This window comes from Oncorhynchus tshawytscha, linkage group LG10 (assembly GCF_018296145.1).
Source record: "Oncorhynchus tshawytscha isolate Ot180627B linkage group LG10, Otsh_v2.0, whole genome shotgun sequence".
In the NCBI taxonomy this organism is placed as follows: domain Eukaryota; kingdom Metazoa; phylum Chordata; class Actinopteri; order Salmoniformes; family Salmonidae; genus Oncorhynchus; species Oncorhynchus tshawytscha.
Window position 1 is genome coordinate 35,468,240 of NC_056438.1, and position 20,751 is coordinate 35,488,990.

At 42.4% G+C, this 20,751-nt stretch overlaps 1 protein-coding gene across 1 annotated transcript in view; it reads left to right on the forward strand.

Annotated features, from left to right (window-relative positions):
• The window catches only part of cdh7a (cadherin 7a), a 126,872-nt gene that overhangs the window by 97,127 nt on the left and 8,994 nt on the right, over window positions 1-20,751 (forward strand). The window contains exon 10 of the mRNA XM_024435064.1: window positions 244-495. Within this exon, the coding sequence (XP_024290832.1) occupies window positions 244-495 (252 nt within the window). The remainder of the gene's footprint in view (window positions 1-243; window positions 496-20,751) is intronic.

The following is a 20,751-nucleotide window of genomic DNA, read 5'->3' on the forward strand; positions in this document are numbered from 1 at the left end:
TGTGCATAGTTGGCAGCAGGACAACCTAGAAGAATAAGAGAGCCATTCATACTGAATGCATTGTTACCAGGCAGGAGAAGCTCCACAACACCATAGTGGTTTCCTAGCCCTGGTATGGATGTTTTCCATTATCCAAACATTATATCAGAGCTAACTGTCATCATGATTAGTTGGAATCCACCAAGTATTACTATCTGAACACAATTTGATCATTATATTGCTGCTATGCCTTCCTCCTCACAGACAACACCGCCTCTGTGCTGACCATGCGAGGGGGTTTCCAGCGTCACGACCAGACTATGTACCGCCTCCCTGTCCTCATCATGGATGGCGGGAGCCCTGCCCTCAGCAGCACCAACACCCTGTCCATCCGGGTGTGCGACTGTGACCCCGATGGAGCTCCCCAGTCATGTGGGAGTGAAGCCTCCATGCTCTCAGCAGGCCTCAGCACTGGGGCCCTCATCGCCATCCTGGCTTGCATCCTCACACTTCTAGGTATGAGGCAGCCATTATAACATTTCATATCTAATAACAATACAAGATTCTAAGTTATTTTATCAAAGTCACGAGATGCTAGGCTTTCACATTTATGGAATGCCCATCTGGGGTAATAAAATATCTGTTTTGATATTTTAATGCAGGAGTCGAACAGTGTTCATGTACCTTTTCACGTTACACTAGTTGTACCCAGTTAATCCCAAGATGTCCTTCAAACATTGGTATGTCGTACGAACACAATATTGGTGGTGAATATCATGTAGTGTGTTGAATAATAATGTGGGCTTTGGGAGAGGAGGACTTGTTACCATGGCAATCATTTTGACAACACTGTGGTGCGACCTAACTTCTCTAACACCAGAACTATATGAGATGCACATGATGCAATTGTGATCCTGCTGTATTGTAAGCGTTCGAAACTTGAAGTAGATCCGTATTAACCTCTTGCGACGAGAAACCCGTATCCGGGAGCGTAATCATAGCCTCAAACGCATTAGCATAACGCAGCGGACATAAATGCGCAAAAAATCGCAAATGAAATGAAATAAATATATTCAAACACAAGCTTAGCCTTTTGTTAACAACACTGTCATCTCAGATTTTCAAAATATGCGTTACAGCCAACGCTAGACAAGCATTTGTGTAAGTTTATCATGGCATAATGCTATGCTAGGCTCTGCTGGCAGCAGGCAACATTTTCACGAAAATATGAAAAGCAACCAAATTAAATAATTTACCTTTGAAGAACTTCAGATGCTTTCACTCAGGAGACTCCCAGTTAGATAGCAAATGTTCCTTTTTTCCAAAAATATTATTTTTGTAGGCGAAATAGCTCCCGTTTCTTCATCATGCTTGGCTGAGAAATCAACCGGAAAATGCTGCAACTATAACGCTAAACTTTTTTCAAAATTAGCTCCATAATATCGACAGAAACACGGCAAATGTTGTTTAGGATCCATCCTCAAGGTGTTTTTAACATATATATTCGATAATATATCCGTCGAGGCAATTGGTTTCTCATAAGAAGCGATTGGAAAAATGGCTACCTCAGTATTTTACGCGAGATTTTCTGCGGGAGACACCATGTGACCACATGCTATATATGGTCCCTTACAGCCATTCTTCAATGGAAATGCCTACAAAGACGTCACAATGCTGTAGACACCTTGTGGAATACGTGGAAAACGTAAGCTCATTCGTAGCTCATTCACAGCCATATAAGGAGTCATTGGCATGAGGCGGTTTCAAAAAATGCAGCACTTCCTGGTTGGATTTTTATCTGGGTTTCGCCTGTAACATCAGTTCTGTGGCACTTACAGACAATATCTTTGCAGTTTTGGAAACGTCAGAGTGTTTTCTTTCCAAAGCTGTCAATTATATGCATAGTCGAGCGTCTTTTCGTGACAATATATCTTGTTTAAAACAGGAACGTTTTTCATCCAAAAATTTTAATAGCGCAACTTATTAATAAAAAAGACAAATGTTGCCAGGTACATGTATGATTGAAGTCCTATCAGGCATTGGACTCTCCAGCCCCTGTGGGACAGTAGCACTATACTACTAGGCCAGATTGGCTTGTTCCCCCCCGAACCTCCATTGTGAATGTTGATCTTGATTGCTGTATTTGTCTGAGTTATTTGTTGATTGTTTGATGAGAGACCGTAAACTCGATTTGTACCCATTCATTCTCTCTGATTAGCTAATCAGTCAGTACATTTTTAGGGCCAGAGATAGTGAGGTGCTCAGACGTAGTAAATCCAGATTCATGGTTTGATTGTTTCTTGCTTAGATAACTGTTAGTTTGTCACTCAAAAAAGGACATGAAAGTGGCCTGTATGACGCAAGAAAGATACTTGACTGAACTATGTACATATCAGGCTGCCTGATGAAGAGGTTGTTTAGTTTAAACACGTTGTGCCATGAGTAACTGTGTAATGAATTTAAATGATCTGCTCCAACTAGTCTATATAGGCCTACTTTTTATTGTCCTTGAGTGTCCTGAAAGGCGTCTGACAAATAAAATGTATTATTATTAGGGGTCCAAGCTCCGAAGGGACTGGGAACCCTATTATAATTGTTAGGAATAATATTATTAGGGGTTCAAGCAGGGATTTTGTGAAAAAGGAAAATTCCCATGAGACCGTAAGGCCTAGGAGGGTGCAACCTTGCAAGATGGTAATTGGCCGAAGTCCACGCCCTCGAATACATTGCCAATTGGACACATGGTGTTGCTATAACAAGCAATTAAATATGCAAACTTTGAAAGGTCACGCCCATCACCCCTTGTGACCTACAATCATGGGGAAAATCGCAATTGCATACTCCTCACGTCCAATTTCCTCTCTCCTGGCCTCCTTCTCAAAACCCATTGGATGAGAAAGCTGAGGTCTCGCCCCTCTGACCTCCTCCAATGGATTTAGAGAAGGAGGTGAGGGGAGAGGACGCGAGGAGTATACAATTAAGATTCTCGCATGGAATTCGGTACTGTAATGCTCGTCGTTGCATGAAGGAGCTGACCAAGCGCAGACTGGTACGTGTTCATGATAATTTATTTCAACTGAACACCGAGACAAAATAACAAAATGGAACAAAACAAAACCGTTCTGTCTGATGCAGACACAAAACAGAAAACAACTACCCACAAAACACAGGTGGGAAAAAGCTTCTCAATCAGAGACAACGATAGACAGCTGCCTCTGATTGAGAACCACACCCGGCCAAACAAAAAGAAATACAAAACATAGAAAATTAACATAGAAGGCCCACCCAAATCACACCCTGACCAAACAAAAATAGAGACATAAAAAGCTCTCTAAGGTCAGGGCGTGACCCCCCCCCGAAGGTGCGGATGCCGGCCGCAAGACCTGAACCTATAGGGGAGGGTCTGGGTGGGCATCTATCCACGGTGACGCCTCTGGTGCGGGGACCCTCGCCGCCGACCCTGGACTGGGCACCCTCGTTGCTGGAGGCCCCGAACTGGGCACCCTCGTTGCTGGAGGCCCCGGACTGGGCACCCTCATTGCTGGAGGCCCCGGACTGGGCACCCTTGTTGCTGTAGGCTCCGGACTGGGCACCCTCGTTGCTGGATGCTCCGGACCTGGCACTGTCATTGCTGGAGGCTTTGGACTGGGCACCGTCGTTGCTGGAGGCTCCGGACTGGAGACCGGCGTTGCTGGAGGCTACAGGCTGGAGACCGTCGTTGCTGGAGGCTCCGGACTGGAGACCGTCGTTGCTGGAGGCTCCGTACTGGAGACCGTCATTGCTGGAGGCTCCGGACTGGAGAACGTCGCTAGAGGCTCCGTACTGGAGGCCCTCTTTGGAGGCTTCTTGCCATGTCTCACCACTCGAGGCTTCTTGCCATGGATCATCACTGGAGGCATCTTGGCATGGATCATCACTGGAGGCTTCTTGCCATGGATCATCACTGGAGGCTTCTTGCCATGGATCATCCATCACTGGAGAGAGGAGAAGTATGGGCAGTCTGATACGTTGAGCTGCCACAGGGCTCACCAGGCTGGGGAGACATATGGGAGAGTTAGTTCTAGGCGCAGGCACAGGACTCACCAGGCTGGAGAGACATACAGGAGGCCCTGTCCTAGGCAGAGGCACCGGATACACTGGGCCGTGGAGGCGCACTGGGGGGCTCGAGCTAGGAGCCTGCACAACCCGTCCTGGCTGGATGGTTACTTTGGCCCGGCACGTGCAGGGCGCAGGCACAGGACGCACTGGGCTGTGCAGACGGACTAGAGACCACAGTGCGCAGAGTCGGCGCAGGTTATCCTGGGCCATAGAGACGTACTGGAGGTCTGGAGAGCAGGGCTTGCAAAATTCGTCCTGGCTGGATGCTCACCCTAGTCCGGCAGATGCGGAGAGCTGGGATGTAGCGCACCGGGCTAAAAACTCGTACTAGAGACACCGTGCGCTCCACCACATAACACAGTGCGTGACCAGTACGACGCCCGCCACGGTAAGCACGGGGAGTTGGGTCAGGTCTAGAACCTGATTCTGCCACATTCCCCATGTGCCCCCTCTCAAAAATTGGGAGGGGATGCCTCTCGGGCTTACTTGCCAGTCGTGTTGGTCTCGCCGACTCCATCCTCCGGTATCCCTCTTCGCACTGCTCCATAGAATCCCAGGAGGGCTCTGGCACTCTCCCTGGGTCGTCCGACCACCTCTCTACCTCCTCCCAGGTTGTCTCATACCTCTGACCACGCTGCTCCTCCTTACCACGCTGCTTGGTCCTTTGGTGGTGGATAGTTCTGTAACACTCATCGTTGCATGAAGAAGGAGTGGACCAAACCGCATGGTGGTACGTGTTCATGATAATTTATTTCAACTGAACACTGAGACAAAATAACAAAATGGAACAAAACTAAACCGTTCTGTCTGGTGCAGACACAAAACAGAAAACAACAACCCACAAAACACAGGTGGGAAAAAGCTGCCTAAGTATGATTCTCAATCAGAGACAATGATAGACAGCTGCCTCTGATTGAGAAACACACCCGGCCACAAAGAAATACAAAACATCGAAAATTGACATAGAATGCCCACCCAAATCACACCCTGACCAAACCAAAATAGAGACATAAAAAGCGCTCTAAGGTCAGGGCGTGACACATACATACATCAAGCACTGTTACTAGAACATTCTCAGAACGTCAGCGGGATAACAGCGCAACGAAACACTTATGGGACCTAATTGGAACATCGCAGAATGTCCTCAGGATCTGCCCTGTTTGCTGAGTTACTGCTGTTCAATCTTCATCTCAATGAATGCATGTGCATGTATTCTGTTTTTTGCAGTTCTTAGTGTGCAGATTCCTAAATTCTTTGTCAATATATTATGTTTGTCTTCTATTTACCATTTCACCAAATCAAAACCTGTGTATATTTACATTCTGAAATTATTCAGACCCCTTGACTTGTTGTTACATTACAGCCTTGTTGTAAAATGTAAAAATGGTTAAATATTTTTTTTCCCTTATCAATCTACACACAATACCCCATAATGACAAAACATAAATATTCAGACCCTTTACTTAGTACTTTGTTGAAGCACCTTTGGCAGCGATTATAGCATCGAGTCTTCTTGGGTATGACACTACAAGCTTGGCACAACTGTATTTGGGGAGTTTACTCCCATTCTTTTCTGCAGATAATCTCAAGCTCTGTTAGGTTGGATGGGAAGCTGCACAGCTATTTTCAGGTCTCTCCAGCGATGTTTGATCTGTTCATCTTTCCCTCTACCCTGACTTGTCTCATAGTCCCTGCCGCTAAAAAATATGGTTTCGCCAGACCTGAGAATATTGTTTCTTATCATCTGAGAGTCCTTTAGGTGCCTTTATGCAAACACCAAGAAGGCTGTCATGTGCCTTTTACTGAGGATTGGCTTCCATCTGGCCAATCTACAATGAAAGACTGATTGTTGGAGTGCTGCAGAGATGGTTGTCCTTCTGGAAGGTTCTCCCATGTCCACAGAGGAACTCTGGAGCTCTGTCAGAGTGACCATCGGGTTCTTGGTCACCTCCCATACCAAGGCCTTTCTCCCCCGATTGTGGCCAGCTCTAGGAAGAGTCTTTGTGGTTCCAAACTTCTTCCATTTTAGAACGATGGAGTCCACTGTGTTCTTGGGGACCTTTAATGCTGCTACCATTTCCCAGATCTGTGCCTTGACACAATCCTGTCTCTGAGGTCTACAGACATTTCCTTCGACCTCATGGGTCTGAGATACACTGTCAACTGTGGGATCTTTATATAGACAGGTGTATGCCTTTCTAAATCATGTCAAATCAATTGAATTGACCATGGATGGACTCCAATCAAGTTTTAGAAACATCTCAAGAATGATCAATGAAACAGGATGCACCTGAGTTCAATTTCGAGTCTCATAGCAAAGTGTCTGAATACTTATCTAAATAAGGGATGTTGGTTCTTTATTTATTTTTTTTAATTAGCTAAAATTAGAGATTTTTTTTGCTTCATCATTATGGAGTATTGTATGTAGATTGATGAGACATTTTAATCAATTTTAGAATTAGGCTGTGAGGTAACAACATTTTGAAAGAGTCAAGGGGTCTGAATACTTTACGAATGCTCTGTAGGTTCCTCTCCTCCATTATGGATTTTCCACTATTTGGATTTTTGTGAAAGACACTTAAAATGCAACTTCTCCGACACCGAATTACTGATCTGTACGAAACTTGATATGTGGCATCTATAGACCAAGTTCTCATAACGCAACATTTTTAGTCTCTCAAACCACATGGCCACTACTGACCAATAAACTTTCAAGTAGGCGTGACCTGGCACATAAATGCATATAAATCCGACACAGACATGCGTATTGTAACAAAACTTTATACACGTGTTTGTAACACTGTCAATAATAATTTGCAAGCACATTTAAATCGACCACACAATGGCGCTGTATTGGTCACATATTTATATCTCTTTCATCTGCTTGACTCAGCGTGATGAAATTTGGCATCCACACTCAAGGATGTGAGTGTAGTTAACTTCTTTGGTGACATGGTGTTGTTGGACATGGAAAAAACATTCATGCAAGCTTATTGGAGTATAGTGGCAATATTTTTCCAGCTAGAGTTTTGGGAAAAACATTTTTTAGAAGACATGCATCTATCGATGCTATATACCGACTTTGGTGTTGATTGGTCCAGCGGTTCTAGAAAAAAAAAATAGTCAACATACATTAAAAGCATATTGCATAATCTGTTCGATTTTGAGTTCTGATATTTGGTAAGTGTGGTAAAGACTACAGAAGTAGCACATATTAAGATGTCCAATTTGTCCTGATGGTGGCACTATGGGGCCAAAGCTTGAACCCCGGCATGGATGCTTGCAGCTATATTTATTATTGTTATTAGAGAAATATAGCTCTTAAGTGATAAGACCTATAGATACCAAACTTGTTGGGATGGTGTAAATTGGTGGCCAAATTCATCTGGTTACACATGGTGCAACTCATGGTGGTGATATAAATTGTGGTGGTGTTAAACGGCCAAATGATGGTGATATAAATAACATTTTACCTAGCGTCTTGGAATTTGGTACGTAGGTTCCTCTCTATCCAGGGAAAAAGTGTGCTTGCAGCTATGTTTAGGTGATCATCAGAGAAGCTGGTGAAACCCTATTGTTTTTCTTGGCATTCTTTATTACTATACAGAGTTCTTCCTCCAAGGAAAATGACATGCAATAACAATTGCAATAACATGCAATTGGCATGATGGTAAAGGCTCACACCCTCTCATGCAATGCCATGCCAATTGGCCACATGGTGGCGCTATAACAAGTGATTGAAAATGCAAACTTTGAAAGTTTGAGAGTCCTGAAATTGTATATATAGGTACCTCTAACCACAAGGAAAAAAATGAGCCTCAAGGATCCATAAAGTAGGCTATGATGGATTTTTCCCCACTTAGAATTTTGTCAAAAACACTTAAAACGCTACTCCTCTGGCACCGAAATACCAATCTGCACGAAACGTAATATTTGGCCTCTATGGACCAATGTCTTTCAACACACCATTTTCCAGTCTAGTATGTCAAACAACATGGCCACTATTGACCAATAAACATTCACATGTGCATGGTCTGCACTTAAATGCAAATAAATCAGTCACAGATATTTGTATAGAAACAAAACTTGGTACATGTTGCAAACACTGTCAAGACTCAACATATGCAAGAACATTCATATCCATCATATTGTGATGCTATAACAGGCACATTTTATATCTCTTGATCTGTTTGACCCAGACTGATGAAATGCTCAGGGATATGAGTCGAGCTAACCTGTAAACTTATTAACAGTTCAGTAAAGTACCTTTTTGTATTTTTGGGGATGAGCCCTGCATAGTTAAGGGGGTATTTCCGCCACTAAGATTCTCCCACGTGTTTGTTAGTCACACACTGTTGGGAGGTGCCGTGGTCCAACCAAGCTCCTCGTGTATCTTGCAGCTATTAGTAGATATAGTGAGTAAGTGTAGTTTCTTGATGACGTAAGCAGGTAACATGGTGAGAAACTTGTCAAAACGTGTCAAAACATCAGACAATGTCTATGTTCGGGTTTTCCCCATACTATTTTGTTATTTTCAGCCCTCCCTTCTTTACTTTTGAATTTATTTATCTTGCGATCTGCCTCTTCTCATTACCTTCCTAAACCTCTCTTTCGCTGTCTCTTCGTCTATCACGGGCCACTTACACCTAAGGTGTATCTCACAAGTTAGCAATCAACCAACAGATTTCTTTGTGATTTTTGAGATAGATAGAGGCGAGAAACAGGTGGTTTTCCAGTTACCTTAGTCTCCTGTGACAATCAACCTTTTATAATTGTCCTCGACAGATGATTGAGTGAAAGGTCTCTTTCAAAGCTGCAGTCGTGTTATTGCTAAGTCCAATTATCTCTTTGCCTAATACAATCTTTGTTAGACAAAATAACTCACACATTTCCTGTTGATAGAGCTAGATATTACAGCTTCATACGGTCGGCGGATCTAGGATCGGCTTTGCCTTTTAGATCATAATGAATGTTGGAAGAAAATGTTACCCATTATGTGTTACACAGCAGCAGGCTGACATTTCTCAATTTCTCCTGTTCTCTCCTGTTGTTGTGGAGGATACATTGTATGGCAGCAGATGCCTTGCATCCTTGTATTTCTTAAGACCTCTCCCACGTCTTATTCAGACACCCAAAGCTTCTCTCTGCATATCTGTGGCACTTGTACTGCATCCCAAATGGCACCCTATTCCCAATGTAGCGCCCATAGACCTCTGTACAAGAGTAGTGCACTATGTAGGGTATAGGGTGCCATTTTGGACGAAGACTAGGATTAGTCCACTACTGCACAGCCTCAAATGAGACGATATTTTGGGCCGTTTCCTAAGCCGTTTCCCTTGGGGGTCCTTCCGTAATGGTCGAGGGTGAGGGGCAGATGGATACGTGGAAAGCCAGAAGAGAGAATGTGGACACAGAAAAAGAAAACATTTTAAATAGGGAATTATTAACAACTAATGCACTTTTGACGCTTGAGTCAAACTGGGAGAGAAGAGCAAGGACCCAAGCTAAGCTGTACCAAAGGCACTGAAGCAGTGTGTCGTTTCATAGTTTTGTTGTTGTTCGCATTCAAAACAATGGTATTTGTCCTGATTTGTGCCCCTTTTAATTGCACCAAACTTAGTTGTGTTCACTAGGGCAGAACATCACAACACTTTGCAACGGAAAACAAAAACAAGGTTTCTTATTGGGCATGTTCAGGTAGTAACTCCCGATTCCAAACATGTTCTTACTACTTCACACAGCCCTGTTTTCTGGTCACAGTAATTTTTGACTGACATGTGTCTGCACTGCTTTTAACCTGGATAAGGCGAAACAAAAATTAAGCACACTCATGTGGCTCAATAATTGTAATAAGGCAAGCTTGGAGGTTCTATACTTTTCTGTAATCTTGAGGCAATCTCACAAATTTTGGCAGAGCTCCTCAAACGATGACAGCAGCTGTTCCAGAGGTCTCTTGGGGCTCTGTGCAGTCACTATACTGTACCGTTGTTTGCTCTGCCTCATAATGCTGGAACCATAAATAGATAAACCATAAATAGAGAGGTCACGTAAGGTCATCTGACTCATAACATGAGAGGCGTATGATATGTTACAAATTCGAATTTGTTCTGGCTAACTTTAGCTAGGTGGCTAGCAATAGCTAGGCTAGGGTTTAAGGTTAGGGTTAAAAGGGAGTTAGGTTAAAGGGTTAAGTTTAGGGGAAGTGTTAGCTAAAAGGGTTAAGGTAAGGGTTTGTGGAAGGGTTAGTTAACATGCAAAGTAGTTGCAAGTAGCTAAACAGTAGTAAGTAGTTGAAAAGTTGCTAAACATGGTCCTTGACGAGATGTCTTATGTAACCGTTATGTAACCGTTCCAAATGTAACATATTATACTGATTTGAGTGTCCCTGATTTATGTTTACTATGTTACATCTAGTCTATGAAACCAGGCTGCATTACACCTCAGTGATAATTCACATCTAACATTTTTAGGCAGCCAACATATGGATGACCATAAAGTAATCTATTATTGACAGTGTCTGTGTCTCAATCTGTCCCCTTCATTCTGGCTGACATAGTCTGTAATTGTGATGATCGGCGAGTGTTGACTGGCACCAATTCAGCTGAAGTACATCGGAGGTCACTTGACTCAGCAAATACCATGTAAATGATAATGTATTGGATAGTGGATAATGATTTAATTGTTTCAAGATTGTATGGATTGCAAAAATGTATCAGTACTGCTCAGAAGGCTTGTACTCTTCAAGATGGATTATGATGACGCAGTACATTAACATCTGAATGTGCATCAATTCATTTCAGTACAGCATGGTCAGGCAGCCAGACAATAACCCCAAGCACACATGAAAAATCTACAAAGAAATGGTTAATTGGCCTCAAAATCAACATTTTGCAATGGCCATCTCAGTCTCCAGACTTGAAACCCATTGGAAACCTGTGGTTTGAATTGAAAAGGGCAGTCCATAAGCGCAGACGAAGGATATCAGGAATCTGGAAGGATTCTGTATGGAGGAATGGTCTAAGATCCCTCCCAATCTGTTCCAAATGGTCTAAGATCCCTCCCAAGGGTCTAAGATCCCTCCCAACTCACAAAACACTTTAAAAAAGGCTGTGTCGTTACCCTCGCAAGGTGAGGTATTGAAAGGTGTTGAAACAGGGGTGTCAATAATTGTGATCCCATCACTTTTAAGATTTTTTTATTACTTGTTTAACAAAATCTATTTCTCTGGGAAATTGTATTAGTATAAAATAATACAACTTTCAAATTATTTTGAGCGTACAATATAGCTCAGAATTTAAATTATTTATTTAATACAGTCATTTTACCCACTGTAGACAGAGGAGAGGAGAGGGAGCCCAGCTACTGAATCTATCAGTGGCTGGGCTCATTATAAAATATGTCGATGAGAACGTGCCCAGCACTAAATATTCTGCTTGTAGTCTCATTGATTTTGCATGATGGATTATTTTCTCAGTTCAAATATGAAAAATTGGGCATAATGTTCAATTGATCTACCGCACATCTCGCCCATTCATCTTTCGGCAAAACTGCCATGTTGTTAAATCAAGGCCTTAAGTGAGGCCTGTCGCATGCAATTTGTGACACAACAGTTAAATGAGTGCACAGGGTCTTTGTGACACGTTCATAATCACTATATAATAACATGCATTCAACCGTCAGTTAATTTGACACGCATTAGATTAGTACCGGTATTCAAGCACCCATGCTCACAAACACAAAGGAAGTCCTCATTCATGTCATATATTTTTGTGCCAAACTTTATTATTTTCTGTTCAGCGCTTGTACAAATTCATTTATCTGTATTTACTGTGTGCAAATTGGATAGTAGAACAAAACAATTACCGAACAATACTCCTGAAGGTTTCTTTACAATGCTATATGGTATATTAGATAGTATATGATGAACGTATGGTCATGTCAGACAAGAGATACCGTCTGCCACGCTTCTAGAAAACTTCTCATGGCCTGACAACTAACACTGAGGATGATTTGTCATCGTGTGTCTGATTGATAAAGTTGTGACTGTAACGGACATGTTTTAATCTACTGTCTCAAAGCTGTCATATTGATCCTGTAGGCCTGCCACATAATGCCTTAATTAACTAATCAAATCAAGTCCAGGTCAACTGCCTGCAGTGTCTTGAGTTTCTACATTTCTTGTTTAACTCCCTGGCTTCATCACTAGAAGTGAAATGCTGGTTAGTCGCGTCAGATATTTTGTTTGGAGACGCCTGTATAAAGTATAGTTCAGACACAGTCCGCTAGTTGCTTGTGCTGACCACCATGTATTAGAGAGTCTTCAGTCTCAATTAATTTATTTAATTTTGGCTGTAACCCCACAGTAATTGTCTGCCAGCATGAAACGGCTTTTGAGCGATAATTAAAAAGATGATGTACTAAGGTGAAGAACTCCTCCGTCTCAACCCAACAGTTAAAACCACCAAATTGAGGGTGTGGGCAGCACATGGTACCCACTCAAACAAAGGGTAATCTCTCTCAGGTGCTACTGAAGATCTTTGTAGACTCCTGACATATTGCATTATCATAACATTGTCATCTTCAGTTGTCAATGTCCATCTCTCGTGAAACAGTTTCACTGAATTCCAAAGGGCTTCTCCTGTATGGCTAGTAGTGGGCAGAAATCGGAGAAAATGCTCATACCACATGATGAATGTAAGTTGGTCTACATGCAACATTTGGAGTGGAATCCACATTGATTGAAAAGTATTTCAATGTCTTTAATTGACTGATCATTTCAATCACCACCTTCTGTCCCATCAGTTCAATAAATGCCTTGCAGATCCCTACAGAGGTAAGAGGGATTTCCTTTGCCGGCATTTATGTATTTCTCTATATGTGCTTTTAACAAAGGATCACACTGGCTTATTACCATACCCAAATAATTTATATTGTCAGAACGCCCTAATGTTTCACTATGACCCCTGAAGTAGGCTAGCAATTTTTGTTGTTATTCTATGCCATTCAGATCCTTCATGCTCAAATAAGCAGTCATTCTTGTGTTTCCAATCACTGTAACCAATACTGCCAAATCGCTTTGAATATGGCAGTCCACAGTTCTTGTCCCCAAGAAGTCGGCAAGCAAAACAAAATAAACTACCTTTCGAGAGAGAGTACAAAAGCCATTCTCTGGGCACATTTTCACCATTCTGAAATGGGCTTTTTAAAAGTGTTGTTTCTGGTGTTTGTACTGATGCTGATATGTCAGCGTTTCTTTTCTGGCACAATTCGGGTCCCCTTTTAGCCCAGTAAGTACGCACACTGTTATCAAGTTTACCCCAACAAGCTGGGTCAGTGGTGTAGGAGTCCTCCTCGCTGACAGCAGCAGTTGACCCAATGAGGGGACCTGTGGCACATGTGGCAGGGGCAGTTGGAGGTTTCTTGTGCATGCTCTTCTCTGCTACCAGGCTAGTTGTGGTGGCTGCTGCTGGCGGTGGCATAGTGTGATGGTCCTGTTCCTCCTGTATAGCAGCTGATATAGCGAGAATGAGGCTTGTTTAGAAAGTTGTTTCCTCACCAGTAGGCTCATCTTGCTCCTCTGCTGTCTGGTCAACTGCTGGCGGTGTGATTGGGAGCTGGTGCACATGATCCAGGCTAGCAGCTAGCCCAGTTGCTGTTGTTGCTGATGATAGCTCATCATCATTGGTGGCAGTGGCTGTTGAACTTTGTTGAGAGGAACTGGAAGCTGGCTTACTGAAATATCCAGTTAGTTTTGGTATCTTTTTTTAGCATACCTTGGTCCCGGAACTCTTTCAGCCTCTGCCTTTTTACTTTTGAACTGGCTCAGCTCGCTACAGTGTACATGACTTTGAGGAACATCAAAGGTAGCCGCCAAATTACGACTAACCCGCCAAGACCGCAAACCCATTGCGCCAGAGGCAATTAATCAGTTATTACAATTCCAAATATGGACAACATTCAATCAGCCGCTGGCAAACCATCTAATTCCATAAAAAATTTAATAAATCCAGGGCCCCTAATTTAATTCAGATTTTTACCTGGACTGGACTACAGCCAAGGTTAGCATGTGCATTAAAACTCCCCTGAGTGTCTATCTGTCATGCAATGTTGCATACCCAACATGTTGAACATGAACAGCAGAAATCCAACAAAACATTTTTTAGTTTTTGGGTGAGTTACATATCTATTACCAGGCAATTAATATTGTTATTATGATCAATTCTAAGCATAGCTGCAGGAAGTAGGGGTGATGGGGGTGCTGTTGACCCCCTGATAAATTGAAGAAAAAAATGTCCCAGTCAAGAGAGTTTGGACACACCTACTCATTCCAGGGCTTTTCTTTATTTAGACTATTTTCGAACATTGTATAATAATAGTGAAGACATCAAAACTATGAAATTACACACAAAAAAGTGTTAAACAAATCAAAATATGTCTCATGTCTGAGATTCTTCAAAGTAGCCACCCTTTGCCTTGATGACAGCTTTGTACATTCTCGTCCGGGTCGCCCAGAGTCTTCCAGGTTATCTTAGGGGAGGGTTTGGCTGGCTGGGATGTCCTAGTCCCATTGCGCTCTAGCGACTCCTGTGGCGGGCCGGGTTCATGCATGCTGACACGGTCGCCAGTTGAACTGTGTTTTTTCCGACACATTGGTGCAGCTGGCTTCCGGGTTAAGCAAGCAGTGTGTCAAGAAGCAGTGTGAGTTGGCAGGACTTTGTTTCAGAGGATGCATGGCTCTCGACCTTTCGCCTCTACCGAGTTTCAGCGATATGACAACACTATAACTACAATAGGATATCACGAAATTGGGGAGAAAAAGGGGTAAAAAAATATATATATACAGTGCCTTGCAAAAGTATTCAGTCTCTCGATGTGCAAAACTGATAGAGACATACCCCAAGCGACTTACAGCTGTAATCGCAGCAAAAGGTGGCGCTACAAAGTATTAACTTAAGGGGGCTGAATAATTTTGCACGCCCAATTTTTCAGTTTTTGATTTGTTAAAAAAGTTTGAAATATCCAATAAATGTCGTTCCACTTCATGATTGTGTCCCACTTGTTGTTGATTCTTCACAAAAAAATACAGTTTTATATGTTTATGTTTGAAGCCTGAAATGTGGCAAAAGGTCGCAAAGTTCAAGGGGGCCGAATACTTTCGCAAGGCACTGTAATAAAACTGAAACGAATAAAGGCCTGCTCCTTAAATCCCACTAATACGAGAGCACCAGCCTTTGCCATATGGACACATTGATTCTCCGTGAACCATTTTTTATTTTTTATTTAACCAGGCAAGTCAGTTAAGAACAAATTCTTATTTTCAACGACGGCCTAGGAACAGTGGGTTAACTGCCTGTTCAGGGGCAGAACGACAGATTTGTACCTTGTCAGCTCGGGGGTTTGAGCTTGCAACCTTCCTGTTACTAGTCCAACGCTCTAACCACTAGGCTACCCTGCTGCCCCATTGGCGGCTAAAGAAATGAGAGATTGCCTAGGCCAATGTAGGGGTAGTACTGTAACTTATTTTGTCGACTAAATAAAAATATATAAATCCTGAACAAATCCTGATAAATGCAGGTTATTTCATCTCTCTATAGATAACTAGCCTTTCTGCCTCCCTTTCTATCTGTCTTACTAGGTCCAGCCCAATGACTGTATATATGAAGGTCTGGTAAGCTATTGCTTGTGAACTTGTGATGTGTCTATTATTTATCGAATCAACTAACTATATTTAATTGTTACCCAATAAATGAATCATGCAACAATTAACTCGTTCGGGATTTGGGGCACCACGGAAGAAGATGTTTACAGAGTTACCGTCGAATTAAACTCGAAAAGATATATAACTTATATATCAATAACAGTCACTTATTAATCGCCTCATATCAGTCTCATTCTGAAAGCCGCCTACTCCTTGGATCCGCAAGAACCCCAGCTTTACTTATGATTCAGCACTACACAAAATCAGTTTAATTATTTATTTACTAGCTAACTAGTAAATAACACTTAACACACGAGAAAAAGTCCCTAGCTGACTAACAGCAGCATGCCTGCTTGGTTACCACAAGAGGGAGGGGTAGATAGGGGGATGGACAGACAAAGAGAGAGTCAAACTTATCGTTGATACATTTGGAAACTACCCTCAAAGTAATAATTTACTCTGCACACGAACCACCTCCCGTTTGGGTAAGAGATCATGAATGTATTTACGTGTAGATGTCTTTGTTCGTCGTCTCTCTGTTGAAACCAATCAATCCATCCATCTGTGGGTTGTAGTGTCCCGCTTCAGTGTAAGGCTCTGATTGTCCACCAGAGGTCACAATTTCCTTCTTCTTAGTTGTCTTGGTCTTGTAGTGGAGTGTTCACATATAACAGATACTCTGTGATTGTCTGAGATGGGATTTTGTCCTTCCCACCTCCATGTCTTTAGCCAAAGTTCTAGGACCACTTGTATATGCCCAGCCTGCAGAATGGCAATGTTAAGGTCTAATCTTCTTCACCTCATGTGGAGATTCAAAGTCCTAACCATTTTCAGCCATGTAGCCACAGCTACATGTTTTCTGGCATGAATGAATTATTCAGGTTTCAGCTCCCGACCACTTTACAGGTCAGTAGCAATGTTTTTACAGGTCAGTAGCAATGTCTTTACAGGTCAACCTAGCAATGTTTTGGTCTGGTAGGTGAGGTTCTCATTTAGTGTTGAGAGTTTCCAACCATTTCAAAGTGTGGACAACAGTCTCACGTCTTCTGGTATCTTAATTCTTAGCGAGTCCTTTTAAGCACTCTGGTCGGAAAGGGAGGTTGCATCATACTGACACGCTCTTCTGACCTCATTCGGGGCGTGGCTACTTAATGTGCAACATGGACATGGACATGAAAAGCCATAAACTCATTAGAAAACCAAAATCACATTCCTATCGTAACAAAAATAGTTTAATCGTTCTTAACATTGTATTCACAATTTATTGGATGGAAACTTGACAGCCAAAGGGTTTTTCCTTCCTAAGTTACAGTATTTAGTTCATACAGTTTTTAATAACGTCACAAAATGACAAGCAATATGACATGATTATTCTTTAGATACCCACTGACCATTCCTATCTTAGAAATATTGTTCCAGTATTCACTTTTCGGGTGTTATGGTTTTGGCAGCAAAAGTCTTCTGGGGGACAAAGGCATTCCTTTGAATGATACTGAACAGAAGGAGGGAGATTCCCTTCCTCCCTAATTTAAGACAAAGTCTTAATTAAGCTGTCAAACCTGTCTCAGCCCCCTCCCCCCCTTTCCTCTTCTGTGGGTGAGAGGAGTCTGTGTTACGGTTTTCTTCCTGGGAAGGAGAGGAGGACCAAAATGCAGCATGGTTATGGTTGAACAACTTTAATAAAGATGATAACTTGAACAATATACAAAACAAGAAACTGTGGAAAAACCGAAACAGTCCTAACTGGTGCAAAACACAGAGACAGGAAACAATCACCCACGAAATACCCAAAGAACATGGCTGCCTAAATATGGTTCCCAATCAGAGACAACGATAAACACCTGCCTCTGATTGAGAACCACTCTAAGCAACCATAGACTTACCTAGAATACTACACTGAACACAACCCATCAATCTACAAAACCCCTAGACAAGACAAAACACATAATCACCCATGTCACACCCTGGCCTAACCAAAATAATAAAGAAAACACAGAATACTAAGGCCAGGGCGTGACAGTCTGGTCATCGTCGGCCATTTTCAAATCTGATCTGAGGCCTTGGATCCTCAGTCAGGAGAGTCATGACACTTGGAACATTGTATCAACTAACCTATTCCTGGCCCTCAGAGTTTACCACCAGGGAGCTCCGGACAGACACAGCTGTCTTTGCGCAAAGAAATATCTGTTCAGGTAGGCTATTTCCACTGGATATATGAGAGCATGACATTTAGCTCTTTCAGAGCCAGTCCTGGTGGTAATCTAGGGGGAGAGTGTTGTAAAGATTTTTCAAATACTGTGAGGAAATATCATTGACTAACTCATCAACTATCTCGCTGACTACTGTAACTGAGAATCTCAATTTATGGTGAGCTCAGACAATCAGACATCCAGTTAACCTATGCTCATGCATGGAAGCTCAATTAACATTAAGGGGATATAGAAACCAGAAACCAGACATGCTCATTGCTGACATGGAGCACATATATTTTTGCCTCCTCCTAATCCCGCCCCCCCAGTGGCGGTTCAGGCTTGTATGGCTCCCTGGGCGAACCCCCCTTCAGCTCCCCCACCCCAAAAAAACAAACATTCTGCACTAACTGACTTTTGGAACACAAATAAATAATACTAACAACAACAAAAAATACATAACAAAACTCTATAAATACAAAAATAAGACTCATAAATATAAAAAAAGAAGTAACAAAGACAACCCTAAACTTAACCAGAACCCCTAGCCAGTGGTTTAAAGTACTACATAAGTCGTTTTTTGGGTTATATGTATTTTACTTTACTATTTATTTTTTTGACTACTTTTACTCCACTACATTCCTACTCCATACATTTTCCCTGACACCCAAAAGTCCTTTTTACATTTCGAAAGTAATGATTTTTTCCCCAATATAGACACTTGTCAAGACAACATCCCTGGTCATCCCTACTGCCTCTGAAACAAATTGTAGTATATAAATACAAATAAAAAAAGAGAATTTAATTATTACACTATTACCGTATTGCTAACAACAAACACACAAATAAAACTCAATTTCACAAATCCTATAACACACTTATAAAGAAGAGAACCTGATTATTACACTATTGCACTTCAAACAAGAAACACACAAACTAAATTGCACAACCAATTGCATTAGTACTGTACAAAGTTATAGGTGTGCTATTTGATAGATTCCCACGCTCCCCCTACCTCGGGCTTCCACTGGGGAGACCTGAGGTCAACCTATCCCCGCCACCTCCCATTCTCGTACTTCTGTTAGGGAGACCTTCCCAGGCAGTTGCCTGCCTAGCTCACAAACTAGAATCAGGGCGCCCATTCCGACAAGGTTAATTGACCCCCACAGTCCCACAAGGTGACATGATATCATTGACATGACGTTCAAATGAGCGAGAGAAAACCGATTGGGCAAATGTCACCATTCGGAATATTATTATTATTTAAAATAATTGTTTGGGCGCTCCATGCTGCCCCCGGCAAGATGCTGCCCATGTCGCCTGTGCCTAAATCCGCTACTGCCTCCACCGTGCTTGTCTAGCCCAGGGAATGGCATCATGCCTGGGGATGAGGTATGGTCTGGTCGGCTTCCATATTTCAGCCTGGCGGTGGCAGCGCTGATGGATGAATTATTTGACATTTGCCTCCCCTGCTTTGCTCACTCACTCTGCAGCGACAGAGGTTATTTTCAACCCTGGGAGTATAGATCCAACGCGAGAGAGGAGGGGATTCTGGCAGGCAGTCACTAACCTGATGTGTGGACTGTGACTGTGTCTCGGGGAGTGTGTATGTTGGTGTGTTTGTATGTAACAAGTGTGTGAGTTCGTGTGGAGGGGAGATTTATGTCATAGGGTCTATATGCACACAGCCCACGTAGTCAGGTGCTCAGGAATGGGGTGTTCAGCACAGCATAGTATATTAGTCTTTCAGGTAGTGTGTTGGTCAGTACTTTCAACTTGCCCTTGAAATTGATAGAGTTTATGGTCCCTCAAGCTTTGCTTTTAGAATATTGTGAGGATGTTGGTTTATATTGTTTTAGACTCTATTCAATTTTAGGATAAAACTTTTCTAGCATGTCAAAAGATGGCACAGAAATGGTCCATCAAGTATATAGAAAGAGAGAGGTCGAACCTTGACATGGTTTGGGGGCTGCACTTGGGTTCGTTTGCTTTTAGGGGCGGCTGCTTTATGACTGGCATATAATCCTGTTTTATTGCTCAGATAGGCATATGCTGTGCCCATAAAAAGGATGCCCAGGGTAAGCAACTTGTGGGAGCAGCCGACTATTACCTGTTAAGTGCACTTCTTTTGACCAAGGCCCATAGGGCTCTGACCAAAAGTAGTGCACTCTAAAGGGGTTAGGGTGTCATTTGGGATCGCACCACTGTTAAACCCTGATATTTACAGCATATTTGGCCACTCCAAATCTCTGTGCTCATGTCTGTGTGTTTATCTCTGTGTTGTTTACATTCTAACAACATGAGCAGGCCAATTACATATTTAAAAAGTATAAATCTTGAAAATCTCATGAAATAATTTGCGAATACCTCAAAGGAGTCCATTTAAGGTCGATAGAGATCTTTTTGATTTGTCAAGATCTGAATTCAACCTGAAATAACCTTAAATCAACTTGAATTCCACCGGAAATAACCTTAACTCAGGACTGTAATGAGTAACACCTTTTCCAGATAGCACCACACTCGATGAACAGCTAGCTGTTCTCAGGTGTATACTTCCGGCGCCGACAGAGATGGCCGCCTCGCTTCGCGTTCCTAGGAAACTATGCAGTTTTTTGTTTTTTTATGTGTTATTTCTTACACTAGTACCCCAGGTCATCTTAGGTTTCTTTACATACAGCCGACAAGAACTACTGAATATAAGATCAGCGTCAACTCTCCATCAGTACGACCAAGAATATGTTTTTCGCGATGCGGATCCTGAGTTCTGCCTTACAACCAGTGTAACCG